This window comes from Canis lupus, chromosome 11 (assembly GCF_011100685.1).
Source record: "Canis lupus familiaris isolate Mischka breed German Shepherd chromosome 11, alternate assembly UU_Cfam_GSD_1.0, whole genome shotgun sequence".
In the NCBI taxonomy this organism is placed as follows: domain Eukaryota; kingdom Metazoa; phylum Chordata; class Mammalia; order Carnivora; family Canidae; genus Canis; species Canis lupus.
Genome location: NC_049232.1, coordinates 26938766 through 26954195, shown reverse-complemented (window position 1 = coordinate 26954195; position 15430 = coordinate 26938766). Strand labels below are relative to the sequence as shown.

Genomic DNA, 15430 nt, shown 5'->3' with positions numbered 1-15430 from the left:
TTTTAAGCAGGCTCCATGCTGCATGTGAGGCTTCATCTCACCACCCTGAGATCATGACCTGAGCTGAAATCAAGAGTCAGATGCTTAACAACTTAGTCATCCACACACCTCCACAAAAGGCATTTGTATTCATTCCTTACTTTCACTGGCAGAAGACTGGTTAATAAAAGGAGTTATTTCTCTCCAAACGTATTAATTTGATGTCAATCTGTGGTCAAATAGACGGTTATGATCCCATATGAGTATGTAGCTGAGCACAGCATCCTCCAAGTCCACCTTCTAACAAAGGAAATGCCTGGGCTTGTCCATGTTCACCCTGCCCAAACCAAGATAAGGACTCCCATAACCTGACTTTGTCTATTTGTTTCCCTCCCGCTAAAATAAATTTCTGCTTCTCCTTCATTCAAGTCTCATGAATAGGGCTTAAATATGTATGTATGTGTATCATACACAGAATATACATAATATGGAATATATATAATACAAAGTTTAAAACCATAATACAAACAAATAGACAAAAAGCTCATGAACTGCAGAGGTCATGATTAAAGAGTACTGGTTGAAAACCAACAGCGATTTTTCTTCTCTCAATGTCATTGTGCATTTTTCTTCTCTCTTATTCTTATGATTTTCAAAGATCTGATAATAGAATTATATTAATGAGCCTGTTTAAAACAATAGGAGAGAAGTGGAAGAACAGAGTGGGGCATTTGCCACACGAACCCTTTCTATTGGGGCATTTTCTGTGTAAATTTTCATTCTTTATTGTAAAAAAGAAATTATAGTTGAACTCACTGATCATCTCAGGTGAATGATGTAGGGGTGAGACCTATGTTCAAAATTACAGCTACTAAACCCAATTCTGCATTAAATTGTTTTTGTAAATATATGTAAACCTCTGCAAACAGTGTAGGGACAACAAATGTACCTCATCCCAAACCAAGAAAAGCAATCTTTCAAGTGAATACACAAGCAGAATCACAAGTAGGATGCAGCCTAAATAACTGCTCTTCCTGGTTCTCTGCTTTGCTTCTTGGCAGTCTAGGAACAGGATCTAGGAGGAGACTTCATGAGCCCTCAGAAGCTGGAGACTTACATTGAGGAGAAATTTTGCTATTAGCCAAGCACTGTGAAGCAATGAGGGAGGGAGGAGGAGCCCACCAGAATCCCCCAAAACCTGTTCTCTTGGACACGGCCATGCTCTTACCTTCCTGGATGGGATTGTTCTGTCTGTTGGCTGGCTCTGTGTGTGACAATTGCTTCTTTGGCTCTTAATCTTTTAAATTGCTTCTCCTGGTCTCCAGTCCCATGTTAGTCATGAGTTTGGATTTCTGACAGGGTCATCTATGATTGCTTAATTGGCATGAAAGAAACTGCCTTCATTTCTCTCTTCAAAAAGTCATTGTTCATTCTGGCCTCTGTTTTTCCCAGTCTCAGGATTTCCTCCTAGAGAAGCCATTTATTTTAAATATTGGTCACTCCTTCCTAGGACTGCCAGAAAAAATATCGAATATTTGAATTTCAGAAAAACAATGAATATTTTTTAGTATAACTATGCCCCATGCAACATTTTGTAGTATAATTAAGCCCTGCTTACTGGAAGAGACATATTTTTACTAATAAAATATTTATGGGGTGCCTGGGTGGCTCAGTCAGTTAAGCATCTGCCTTCAGCTCAGGTCATGATCTCAGGGTTCTGGGATCAAGCCCCATGTCAGGCTCCCTACTCAACAGGGAGTCTGCTTCTCCCTCTCTCTGCTTCTCCCCTCCCCCCCACTCATGTTCTCTGTCTCTCACTCTCTCACAAATGAATATAAATCTTAAAAAAAATGTTTGTTATCTGAAATTCAAATGTAACCGAGCACCCTATACCCTTTACCCTCCCTCATCTGCTCTCTAAAGAGCCTTTGGTCTCAGACCTGGAGACCATCTAGTCCCACTCTCTCCTGATGAAGAAGAGGAAATAGAAGATCCCTAAAGCCTCCCAAAAAAATTTCCTTATGTTAGTTGGACAGTTACGTAGTCAGGGCCAGGGTCCCCAACAAGAAAATATGGAGTCAGAACAGCTAAAATAAAATAGCACTGACCTCCTGCTTTACAGCTTAGACAGGACGGCATGGACATTCTGCTTTGCAGCTTTTGCAGGAATGACTTCTGCAAAGTGTCCTAAAATAAGACAATTAACCACAAAAACCATTTGTCAATATCACAGACAAGGAGCAGCTAGATCTAAGCCCCCAGATGTCAGAAGAAGAAGAAGAAGAAGAAGAAGAAGAAGAAGAAGAAGAAGAAGAAGAAGAAGAAACCATTAGCACTTGGACATTAACCTAATAGCTAGACAGATAAGTGACCAAAGCCCTGATTGGCAAGACTCAGTACACCATGATTACTTAAGAAAGTTCCACAAAAGAGCTCATAATAACCGCTAAATTTAGAAATACTGAGGACAACCCACTTGGATCCCCTTCCCTCTCCGGAGCTTTATACTTTTGCTCAAAACACTTTGCACTGGTGCCCACCACTCTTTGTCTGGTCTACCTCTTCATTCCTTGAAGCAGTGTGACCAAGAACTGTGGGCACTAAGGCGTCACAAAATCCTGTAACATTAAGGTCCCTGATTTCTCTGTGACATATTCAGAGATAACTATCCCCTGGGGAGAATGGGTTTTGTGCATGTTCAAGGAGCAGACAAAATTTTCTCTTTGAAGGTAGATATGACCTGCCTAGAAACTAACTGAAACCAGGCCTGATTTGACCTGACATCATCATCATCTATCCTGAGAGTCAACCGTGTATAGCCCCTAGAAGCATTCCAATAGACACAACTGTTACCTTTGCTCACCAGCTCTCTGTGACTGTTGTGGACAAACGAAACAAAACACCCACCAGAATTGAGGAATGTGACAATTCTTATCAAATGAGGACTTAGATTACATAACTACTAAGATCATTTTCCCCATAACATCCAACGTCCCCACACCTTCACAATACTATGGCTTTCCAGTTTCTGTTTTGGACTATTCTGTGTGAGGGCATTATCAACTTACTGGATACTGGATAATCATCACTGGAAATGGCAAAAGAGAGAAAAGACAAAGAGACGGATTGATCCTTATTAGGTTAGAGAGGGAAAGCTTTTCTGAAAAGGAGGGAAAATGTAAACTGAGATCTAAATGACAAAAAAGGAGTCATACAAAGATGGAGGAAGAGCATTTCAGACAGAGAAGAACTAGAACAAAGATCCTGAGGCAGAGTAACAGAATAGGACTTAGTCTGGATTTCCAGAACCCAGGCTGATTCAGAAGATTCTGTACCAAAATCAGTAAAACAAGATGATGGAGGAGTAGGAGACCTTAGTTTCATCTGGTCCCAGGAATTCAACTAGATAGCTATCAAATCATTCTGAATGCCTGTGAACTCAACTGGAGAGCTAAGAAAAGAATAGCTGCAACTGTACAAATAGAAAAGTGACCACTTTCTGCAAGGTAGGAACTGTGGAGAAGTGAATGCAAGCCAATACATCAAAGATAAACCATGGGAGGAGGGAGCCTCTGTAAGCCAGCACGGGAAAGTGAGCAGCGGAGCGCAAAAGCAGAATTTTTAGAAGTCTGCTCCAGTGAGGGTCATCCATCCTGAAAGCTGAAAGGCACTCAGGTGGTGAAGCAGGGTGGAATCCTAGGTGGGACAGTGTGGTCTCGGGGTCCCTGGGGTCACAGGAGGCAGGGGCGCGGGGGGGGCGGGGGGGGGCGGTGGCGGGGTGTGGCTGTGTGTGGCCGAGTTCCCAGGCATCGGAGCAGGGAAGGCTGCTGCATTCAAAGAGCCGGGGACTAGGCTCTCAGCTCGGGGTTACCATCCACTGCGAACTGGAGCAGGGTCCCAGTGAGCAGCAAAACCTCAGTGAGACTCCTCTTGTTCCCCTGGGAGGAGCAGTTTGGGTGCGCAGGGCAGTACTCTGTAGGGTATAGAGACTTGAAACAGGGGCATATATAAACCTGAGAGAGAAATGCTTGGTCATAGGCTGTTGGTGAGCGCGGCATGGGCTTGCCAAGGACAGCAGGGAGACAGGAGGGATTGACTGCTTTTCCCTGAAAGCACGCTGAGGAGGGGGCCCCAGCTCTCAGGCTGCGGAACTGGAGGTTGGGAGGCCTCCATTTTCACTCTCATCCTCTAAAGCTGCCCAGAAAGCCTTCAGGGAACAAAAGCCACGTGGAGCACCCCAGAGCCCCTTGTTTAGCCGGGCCCCTGGTGAGGGGGGTGCAGTTTCGCAGGGACACCTGAGAATCAGTGCAACAGGCTCCTCCCCCAGAGATGAGCAAGATCATCCAGCCAAGACCAATTTACCTCCCTAACTGCTCCAGCGCTGGGGGATATAGCAGAGAGAGTTCAGGGGCTTTCCCCCCACGATCCTCTAGCCTTTCCATTTTAATATTTTCTCTTTCCTTTTTCAACTAATTTCTTATCAACTCTTTTTTAAAAATCTTTTTTTAAATTTCCATTTCTACAGTTACATTATATCCTTTCATTGTACTTAATTTTATTTGTGTATATACACATTTTCCTTTCTTTACAATTTTAGGATGCACACTGAGGAGGGCACTTGACGGGATGAGCACTGGGTGTTATACTATATGTTGGCAAATCAAACTTCAATAAAAAAATAAAAAATAAAAAATTTTAGGATGCAGTTTCTTCTAACAGACCAAAATATATCCAGAATCTAATGTATGGCTCTGTTCTCTTTACCTGTCTGATCATATTCTCTCTTTTCTTTATTATTTGTTAAAGTCTTTTAAAATTTTCATCTTTACAGTTACATTCTATCCTTTCAATGTATTTAATTTTGTATATATATAAGTTTTTCTTTCTTTACAATTTCGAGATGTAGTTTCTTCTACCCAACCAAATGCACTCAGGATATAGTGTATTGTTCTGTTCTGTTCACCAGTCTGTTTATATTCCTTCTTTCTTTCTTTCTTTCTTTCTTTCTTTCTTTCTTTCTTTCTTTCTTTCTTTCTTTCTTTCTCTTTTAATTTTCATTTTTACATTTACATTCTATCCTTTCATTGTATTTAATTTTATTTTTGTACATATATAAGTTATTTGTTTATGATTTTGGGATCTAGTTTTCTAACAAACAGACCAAAATATACACAGGATCCAGGGTATTGTTCTGTTCTGTTCACCTGTCTAATTATATTCTTTTTTTAAAAAATTTATTTTGTTTGTTACAGGTCTCTTCTGACTTGCTTAGTGTATATTTCTCTGGAGTCATTGTTGCCATTTTAGTGTTTTGTTCTCTCATTAATCTATTCTTATGTGGACAGAATGACAAGATGAAACTCACCTCAAAAAGAGAACAAGGGCAGTACTGACTCCCAGGGACCTAATAAAGTGATGCTGAACTAGAGTTCAGAATAACGGTTATAAGGATACCAGCTAGGCTTGAAAAAAGCATAGAGGACACTAGAAAATTCCTTTCTGGAGAAATAAAAGAACTAAAATCCAATCAAGTCGAATCAATCCAATCCAATCAAGTCGAAATTCAAAAGGCTATCAATGACATGCAAACAAAAATGGAGGCTCTAGTCGGAGGAGGCAAGCTGGCAGAAGAGTGGAAGACTTCATTTCTTCTGGTCCCCTGAATTTTGCTAGTTAACTATCAAAACATTCTGAATACCCGTGAATTCAACCTGAGATGTAAGAAAAGAATATCTGGAACTTTACAAGTAGAAAGGCAGCCACTTTTTGCAAGGTAGGAGGTGCAGAGAAGTGAATTTGAGGGGAGATACCAGAAGATAAATGGTGGGGGGGGGGGCGGGAGTGGGAGCTTTTTGATAGAGAGTGACATAGCCCCAGAGGGCAAAATCAAAGCCCTTAGAAATCTGCTCCAATGAGAGACATCCTGCCTGAAAGGTGATCAGGTACTGAAATAGAATTCTAGGTGGGAGCCTGCAGTCTCAGGATCCCTGGAGTCACAGAATTAACTGGGGGCCTGAGCTTGGGTGGAATTCCCAAGCAGTGGAGCAGGGAAACTGTTTGGGGTCCCCAAGCCCGGGAAGGGGTTCTCAACTTGGTACACCAAGACCTTGAGCCCTGACTGCTCTCCACCAGGGGAACCTGCAGAGAGAGGACTGGAACGAAAGGACAGCCACATGCAGAAGAATGAAACTGGACCATTTTCTTACACCACACACAAAGATAAACCCTAAATGATGAAAGACCGAAGTGTGAGATAGGAATCCATCAAAATCCTAGAGGAGAACACAGGCAGCACCTTCTTTGACCTTGGTTGCAGCAACCTCTTGCAAGACACATCTCTAAAAGCAAAAATGAAATATTGGGACTTCATCAAGTTAAAAAGCTATTGCATAACAAAGGTAACAGTCAGTAAAATGAAAATGCATGTGGCTGTCCAATTTTCCCAACAGCACTTATTGAAGATACTGTCTTTATTCCATTGGATATTCTTTTCTGTTTTGTCAAAGATTAGTTCACCATATTGTTGAGGGTCATTTCCGGGTTTTCTATTCTCTCCCTTTGATCTCTGTGTCTGTTTTTGTGCCAGTGCCATGCAGTCTTGATGATTACAGCTTTGTAATACAGCTTGAAGTCTGGGATTGTGATGCCCCCAGCTTTGGTTTTCTTTTTCAACATTCCTTTGGCTATTCGAGGTCATTTCTGGATCCATATAAACCTTAGGAATATTTGTTCCAGTTCTGTGAAAAATGTCAATGTTATTTTGATATGGGTTGCATTGAATGTGTATATTGCTCTGGATAGCATAGGCATTTTATAATATATATTCTTCTAATCCATAAGCATGGAATGTTTTTCCATTGCTCTGCGTCTTCCTCAATTTCTCTCATAAGTGTTGTATAGTTTTCTATACCGGTCCTTTGCCTCTTTGGTTAGGTTTATTCCTAGGTATCTTATGGTTTTTGAAGCAATCATAAACGGGATTGACTCCTTAATTTCCCTTTGTTCTGTCTCATTGTTAGTGTATAGAAATGCAATTGATTTCTCTGCATTGATTTTGTATACTGCCAATTTGCTAAATTCCTCTGTGAGTTCTAGCAATTTGGGGGTGGAGTCTTTTGGATTTTCCACCTAGAGTACCGTGTCATCTGGGAAGTGAGAGTTTGACTTCTTTTTTTTTTTTTTTTTTTTTACTTACAGTAAACTTTATTTTCAATATTTCATTTGACATTCTTTCCAGGTAGGTCTGTGCTCTAAAATGAGCCAAAGAACAGAAATCCTAAAGCTCCTAAGAGACTTTTTTCACTGTTCTGAGTAGGGCATGGGGTTTCAGGGCCCTCAGTGTTGATACCTAACATTTTACCCCTTGAGGCTTTACCTATAGATACAGAAAGAAGAGATAACATCATGTATAAGAATCAAACTTTATGAGAGTATAAGAAGAAGCTCTCAGGTTACATACCACCCACCTCTTTAAGGTTGTAATGATAATGACTGATTTCTTCTCCTGGAAGTTCAATGTTATTTTTTTGTTTTAAGTAAAATGTCAGAATACTTGTTTCTCTTAATACACTAAAAATAGTAGAAGTTTTAAAATTCTTCATGAGTCCAAGCTGGGACATAGGTACTACTGATGGGGTTTATTCAACACACTAATTCCAAGTTTGGCGACCATCAGCAAACTGGCACCTGCGATTAAGCCCGCAGGCATAAATTTTCCAGAGTGGTAGAACCTCATTCCCATAATGCCAGCCAGGGTTCCAGAGGTAGCTAGGAAAACCCAAATGTTCCTCGGATCTTGAGACAGCTGATAAGCACCCAGGCCTGCTAAACTACCAAAAAACAGCCCAGCAGCCAGTGATGGGACACTACCTGCTTTCGCATAGCCAATGATCCCACCAGAAGCAACCAGCGCCGCATAGCCAAAGCCAATCCAATGTATAGGCACTAGTGGGCCAGTCCTTCTGCATCGTTCTCCTTCACTCTGACCAGACAGCAGAGTATGAGGCCTGCACCGAACCGCTGCGCGGCGGCCTGCACCAGGCGACGAGGGCGCGCAGACATCGAGAGTTTGACTTCTTTGCCAGTTTGAATGCCTTTATTTCTTTTTGTTGTCTGATTGCTGAGGCTAGGACTTCTAGTGCTATGTTGAATAATAGTGGTGGGAGTGGACCTCCCTGTCGTGTTCCTGACATTAGGGGAAAGCTCTCAGTTTTTCCCTATTTGGAATGATATTCACTATGGGCTTTTCATCGATGGCACTTTGAGAGTTTTATTTTTTTTAAGGTTTTATTTATTTATTCATGATAGACATAGAGAGAGAGAGAGAGAGGTAGAGACACAGGCAAAGGGAGAAGCAGACTCCATGCCGGGAGCCTAAAGCAGGACTCGATCCCGGGACTCCAGGATCGCACCCTGGGCCAAAGGCAGGTGCTAAACAGCTGAGCCACCCAGAGATCCCCACTTTGAGAGTTTTAATAAAAAAAGATGCTGTACTTTGTCAAATGATTTTTCTGTGTCAAGAGGATCATATAATTCTTTTCTTTTATTAATGTGATCTATCACATTTATTTATTTGTGGCTATTGAACCACCCTTGCATACAGGGAATAAATCCCACTTGCTTGTGGTGAATAATTCTTTTAATGTACTGGTGGATCCTATTGGTTAGTATCTTGATGAGAATTGTGACATCCATTTTCATCAGTGAAATTGCCTGTAATTCTCATTTTTGGTGGGTTCTTTGTCTGATTTGGGGATCAAGGTAATCCAGGCCTCATGAAATGAGTTTGGGAGTTTTCCTTCCATTTCTAGTTTTTGAAACAGCTTCAGAAAAATAGGTATTAGTATTTCCTTAAATGTTTAGTAAAATTCCCCTGGGAAGCTAGCCAGCCCTGGACTGTGGTTTGTTGGGAGATTTTTATTTTTTTAAGATTTTATTTACTTATTCATGAGAGACACAGAAAGAGAGGAGCAGAGACACAGGCAGAGGGAGAAGCAGGCTCCACATGGGGAGCCCAATGTGGGACTCGATCCTGGGAGTTGAGGCAGGCACTCAACCACTGAGCCAAGTAGCCACTGAGCTACTTGGTATCCCAAGTTGGGAGATTTTTTTATTACTGCTTAAATTTCCTTGCTGGTTATGGATCTGGTCAGGTTTTCTATTTCTTTCTGTTTCAGTTTTGGTGTTTTATCTATTTCTAGGTATGCACCTGTTTCTTCCCAGCTTGCCTAATTTGTTGGCATATAATTTTCGTAATATGTTCTTATAATTGTTTGTATTTCCTTGGTGTTGTTTGTGATCTCTCCTCTTTCACTCATGATTTTATTTATTTGGATTCTTTCTATTTTCTTTTTGAAAAAGATCTTCTCATGTCTGGCCAAGGATTTATCAATCTTATTAATTCTTTCAATGAACCAGCTCCTGGAGTTGTTGATCTGTTCTACTGTTCTTTCAGTTTCTATTTCATTGATTTCTGCTCTAATCTTTATGAATTCTCTTCTCCTTTTGGGTTTAGGCTTTCTTTGCTGTTCTTTCTCTAGTTCCTTTAGGTGTAATGTTAGGTTGTGTAATTGAGATCTTCCTTGTTTCTTGAGGAAGGCTTGTATCGGCATATTCTTCTCTTTGGACCATCTTTACTGCATCCCAAAGGTTTTGAACAGTTGTGTTTTTATTTTCATTTGTTTCCTTGAATTTTTAAAATTCTTCCTTAATTTCCTGGTTGACCCATTCATTCTTTAGTAAGATGCTCCTTAACCTCCAAGTGTTTGGGTTCCTTCCAAATTTCCTCTTGTGATTGAATTCAAGTTTCAAAGTATTGCGGCTTAAAAATATGCACAATAACTCCAATCTTTTGGTATCAGTTGAGACCTGATCTGTGACCCAGTATGTGATCTATTCTGGAGAAAGTTCCATGTGCAGTCAGTAGAGTGTGCATTCTATTGCATTAGGATGGAATGGTCTGTATATATCTGTGAAGTCCATCTGGTCCAATGTGTCATTCAAAACCCTTGATTCTTTGTTGACAGCTTAGATGATTTGTTCGTTGCTATGAGTGGGGTGTCGAAGTACCATGCTATTGTATTATTATCAATGTATTTCTGAGGAAGGGGAATGATGGCAAAAGAATAGGGGTCCTTAACTCACCTGGCCCCACAAACGTACCTAGATAGCTTTCAAAACATCCTGAACACCTATGAATTCAACCTGAGACTTAAAGAGAGAACAGCTGGAATGCTAGAGAGAGAAAAGTTTTTGCTTCTAACAAGGTAGGAAGGTGAAAAACAAAACAAACAAACAAAAGAATAAATTGGGGGAGGGGAACCATGAGTAGCCCAGCTTAAGTGGAGCGGTGAAAGCCCAGCCCTGGAGAAGCAGGAACTTTAAAAATCCACACCGGAGTTTTCCCTGGCAGAAAAGTGCTTAGCAGGGGAATCAGGCAAAATCCCCGGAGGGGCAGTGAAGCCTCAAGATTCCTGGGGTCAAGTATAAAGAAGGGTGCCTGAGGGAAAGCTCACCGCAAACCACAGTCCGATCTTGGTAAAAGGCTGGAGTGCCTCAGCGCTCTGGGGCATTTGGGAGATGCCAGTTGGTTAGATAGGCTAGCTCCAGACAGAGGTGGATGTACACCATTCCCTCTGGGAGACGCATCCGTGGGAGTGTGGGTCCAGCGGCACAGGGCCCCCAGATCCCAGAGTGTCTAAGGGGACAAAGCCAGTGATTCTTCATTCCCCCAGGACAGGCAGAATTGGGGAGGGCACAGGAAAGTGAGAACTCTCCTGCTGCTGGGCACCCCACAAGCTGTGCAGATCAGGACACCTGCATTGGCCCCGGGAGCATCTAGGCCAGTGCAGACGGGGAGACTGCAGTTAGTTACTCACAGGGAGCTCGACTCCAGAGCTGGAAATCTGGGCACAGCCATTGTTATTTTTCCTCCTTGTTTCACCTTGTGCCTGGGAGAGGTGGGGCCACTGGGGGACAAAGGCCTCACAGGATAAACAGCTCCCACTGAGCCAGGCACCTGGCAGGAAGTGGAGCATCTCCTCCTGGTACAAACACCTGAGAAACAGCACAGCAGACCCTCCCCCAGAAGACCAGCTGGAAGGACAGGGGAAGATCACGTTCTTGACCAAGCAGTGCTGGAAAGCTCCAGGTCTGAGGGAAAATAGTATATAAAACTAGAGGGTTTTTTTTTTTTTTTTTACTTTTCCATTATGACTCATTTTTATATCACACTAAAAATGTGCAATATTTTTCACTTTTCCCACCTTAACTACAATATTTTACCAGCTCTTCATTTTTTTTTTTAAATATATTTTTTTATTTATTTATGATAGTCATACAGAGAGACAGAGAGGCAGAGACACAGGCAGAGGGAGAAGCAGGCTCCATGCACCGGGAGCCCGACGTGGGATTCGATCCCGGGTCTCCAGGATCGCGCCCTGGGCCAAAGGCAGGCGCCAAACCGCTGCGCCACCCAGGGATCCCCAGCTCTTCATTTTTAAGCTTTTTTTCTTTTTGACTTTCATATTTCTACATGTCTTAGATATATTTTTCACTTCTGGATTTCCTTCAATGTATTCAATTTAATCTTGGTAGATATATGAGATATGGGTTTTTATTTTTGTTTGTTTTGTTTGTTTGTTTGTTTTTTCCTGCCTCATTTTGTTTTACAATGGTGGAAGTTAGTACCTTCTAAAACATGACCAACATACCCCCAAAACCAAGTGAAACACTGTGCTAGTTCATTCTGTAAGATTATATTCTACTTTCCCATCCTGCCCTCCTTTTATCTTGTTTATGTTTTTGTGGTCGATGTTGGGGCTTTCTGTAATTATTGCTGGTTTATATAAATTTGGGATTGAGTATCTTCTAACATACAGAACACAAAACACTCAGAACCAAGAGGATCACCCTCTAGGACCTCTCAGGCAGACTACATTCTATCTTCACTACCATTCCTTGCCACCACCACCACCACCACCCCTTTTCTTTCTTCTTCCTCTTTACTTTTTTTTTTTGCTTTTTTCTTCTTCTTTGTTTTTGGTTTTTGACTTTTTATCTTTATAACTTAGTTTTAAAATTTGTTTTTCACTTTAGTGGTCCTTTTCGTTTATTTTGTTCTGTTCTTATTATCTTTTATTTTTGGTCTCTAACCTCCTCAGAAACATATAGAGTGTATTTTACTTAGGTCATGATTGATATTTTTGACTCAGCCCAGCCATACAGTATTCTGAACTGGAAAAAAAATGACTAGAAGGAAGAATTCACCACAAAAGAAAGAACCAGAAACAATACTCTCTGCCATAGAGTTACAGAATTTGGATTTTTTTTTTTTTTGAGGGGGCAGAATTTGGATTTAAATATGATGTCAGAAAGTCAGTTTGTTTATTTATTTATTCATTTATTTATTTATGATTTTAATTATTTATTCATGAGAGACACAGAGAGAGACAGGCAGAGACATAGGCAGAGGGAGGAGCAGGCTCCATGCAGGAAGCCTAATGTGGGACTCAATCCTACAGGGATCACACCCTAAGCCAAAGGCAGACACTCAACTGCTGAGCCACCCATCTGTCCCTCAAGAAGTCAATTTAAAAGTAAAATTCTAAAGCTACTGGTGGCTCTGAAAAAATTCGTAAAGGACTCTAGAGACTTCATTACTGCAGAACTGAGATCTATTAAAATAAAAATAAGTTAAAAATTAAAAATAGGTTAAATGAGATGCAATCCAACTGGATGTTCTAATTACTAGGTTTAATGAGGTGGAGGAGAGAGTGAGTGACATAGAAAACAAGTTGATGATAAGGAAGGAAGTAGAGTAAAAAAGAGAAAAACAATTAAAAGACCATGAGGAAATGCTTAGGGAAATAAATGACAGCTTGAGAAGGAAGAATATATGTCTAATTGGGATACCAGAAGAGGCTGTAAGAGAGAGAAAGGACCACAAAGTATATTTGAACAAATCATAGCTGACAACTTCCCTAATCTGGGGAGGGAAACAGGCATTCAGATCCAAGAGATGGAGAGGACCCTCTCCTCAAAAAAAAAAATCAATAAAAACCATTCAACAACTCAACTTTCAAGAGTGAAACTTGCAAATTTCAATGATAAGGAGAAAATTCTTAAAAGCAGCACAGACAAGAGATTCTTAAATTATAAGGGGAGAAATACCAGAATAACAGCAGACCTCTCCACAGAGACTTGGCAGGCCAGAAAGCACTGGCAGGATACATTCAGGTTACTAAATGATAAGAACATGCAGCCAAGAATATTTTGTCCAGCAAGGCTCTCATGCAGAATAGGAGAGATAAAGAGCTTCCAAAAAAAAAAAAAAAAAAAAGAGCTTCCAAGATAGGCAGAAAGTGAAAGAATATGTGACCACCAAACCAGTTCTGCAAGAAATATTAAGGGGGACCCTGTAAAAGAAGGAGGAAGCCCCCAAAAAATAATCCACAAAAACAGGGACTGAATAGGTAATACGATGACATTACATTCATATCTTTCAATAGTTACTCTGAACGTGAATGGGCTAAATGATACCATCAAAAGACACAGGGTACCATACTGGATAAAAAAGTAAGACCTATCTATTTGCTGTCTACAAGAGACTCATTTAGACCTAAGAACACCTCAGCCTGAAAATGAAAGGGTGGAGAACTCTTTAGAAAAATTAAAGTTTACCCCAAAGACTGTAGTAAGAAGGAAAAAGGACACTGTGTCATACTTAAAGGGTCTATCCAACAAGAAGACCTAACAGTCATGAATACTTATGGCCCTATTATGGGAGCTGCCAAGTATATCAATCAGTTAATAACCAAAGTAAAGAGGTATGTAGGTAATAATACACTAATAGTGGGAAACTTCAACAAGGCACTTTCAGCAAATGACTGATATTATAAGCAGAATATCACCAAAGAAACAAGGGTCTTTTTTTTTTTTTTGTATATTTCTTTTTAATTGGAGTTCGATTTGCCAACATATAGCATAACACCCAGTGCTCATCCCGTCAAGTGCTGCCTCCCTCAGTGCCCATCACCCAGTCATCACGTCCTCCTGTCCACCTCCCCTTCCACTACCCCTGTTCATTTCCCAGAGTTAGGAGTCTCTCATGTTTTGTCTCCCTCTCTGATATTTCTCATTCGTTTTCTCTCCTTCCCTCTTTAATCCCTTTAACTGTTTTTTAGATTCCCCATATGAATGAAACCATATAATGTTTGTCCTTCTCTGATTGACTTGCTTCAGTCAGCATAATACCCTCCAGTTCCATCCGCATTGAACTAAATGGTGGGTATTTGTCAAGAAACAAGGGTCTTAAATGATACACTGGACCAGATGGATTTCACAGATATATACAGAACTTTCCTTTTTTTTAATAATAAATTTATTTTTTATTGGTGTTCAATTTACCAACATACAGAATAACACCCAGTGCTCATCCCGTCAAGTGCCTCCCTCAGTGCCCGCCACCCATTCACCCCCACCCTCCGCCCTTCTCCCCTTCCACCACCCCTAGTTCGTTTCCCAGAGTTAGGAGTCTTTATGTTCTTATACAGAACTTTCCAACCTAATGCAACTGAATATACATTCTTCTCAAGTGCACATGGAACTTTCTCCAGAATAGACCACATACTTGGTCACAAATCAGGTCTCAACTGATACCAAAAGATTAGGATTGTCCCCTGCATATTTTTAGACCACAATGCTTTGAAACTAGAACTCAATTTCAAGAAGAAATTTGGAGGAAACTCAAACAATGGAGCTTAAAGAGCATTCTACTAAAGGATGAATGGGTCAACCAGGAACTTAGAGAAGAATTTAAAAGATTTCTGGAAACTAATGAAAATGAAGATACAACCATTCAAAATCTTTGGTATGCAGCAAAAGCTATCCTAAGAGGGAAATACATGATAATACAAGCCTCCCTCAAAAAATTGGAAAAAAACTCAAATACACAAGCTAACCTCGCACCTAAAAAACTGGAGAAAGAACAGCATATAAAATCTGCCCAAGCAGAACAAGAGACATAATACAGACTCAAGCAGAATTCAATGACATAGAGACCAGGAGAACTGTAGAACAGATTAACAAAACCAGGAGTAGGTTCTTTGAAAGAATTAATAAGATAGATAAAACATTAGCCAATCTTATTGAAAAGAAAATAGAAAAACTCAAATTAATAAAAATCACGAATGAGAGAGGAGAGATCATAACCAATACCAAGGAAATACAAATGATTTTAAAAACTTACTATGAGCAGCTATATGCCAATAAATTAGGCAATCTAGAAGAAATGGACGCATTTCTGGAAAACCACAAATTACCAAAACTGGAACAGGAAGAAATAGAAAACCAGAACAGGCCGATAACCAGGGAGGAAATTGAAGCAGTCATCAAAAACCTCCCAAGACACAAAAGTCCAGGGCCAGATGGCTTCCCAGGAGAATTCTATCAA

At 40.6% G+C, this 15430-nt stretch overlaps 1 protein-coding gene across 1 annotated transcript; it reads right to left on the bottom strand.

The window, feature by feature from the left end:
• Window positions 1-7381: 7381 nt before the first annotated feature.
• Window positions 7382-10550, bottom strand: LOC119876781 (transmembrane protein 14C-like). Its single transcript, XM_038551662.1, has 2 exons — window positions 10478-10550; window positions 7382-8010 (listed from the first exon to the last, which is right to left on the bottom strand). The coding sequence occupies exons 1-2, from the start codon at window positions 10548-10550 to the stop codon at window positions 7604-7606; spliced, it is 480 nt and encodes a 159-aa protein (XP_038407590.1). The 3' UTR covers window positions 7382-7603.
• Window positions 10551-15430: the final 4880 nt, after the last annotated feature.

Excerpts from the sequence above, each read along its gene's own strand:
- LOC119876781 (XM_038551662.1), bottom strand. The coding sequence starts at position 10,550 with ATGCCCCAGAGCGCTGAGGCACTCCAGCCTTTTACCAAGATCGGACTG. Across the intron at positions 8,011-10,477 it reads TGCGGTGAGCTTTCCCTCAG|GCCGCCGCGCAGCGGTTCGG; the intron begins GCACCCTTCTTT and ends CGCCTGGTGCAG.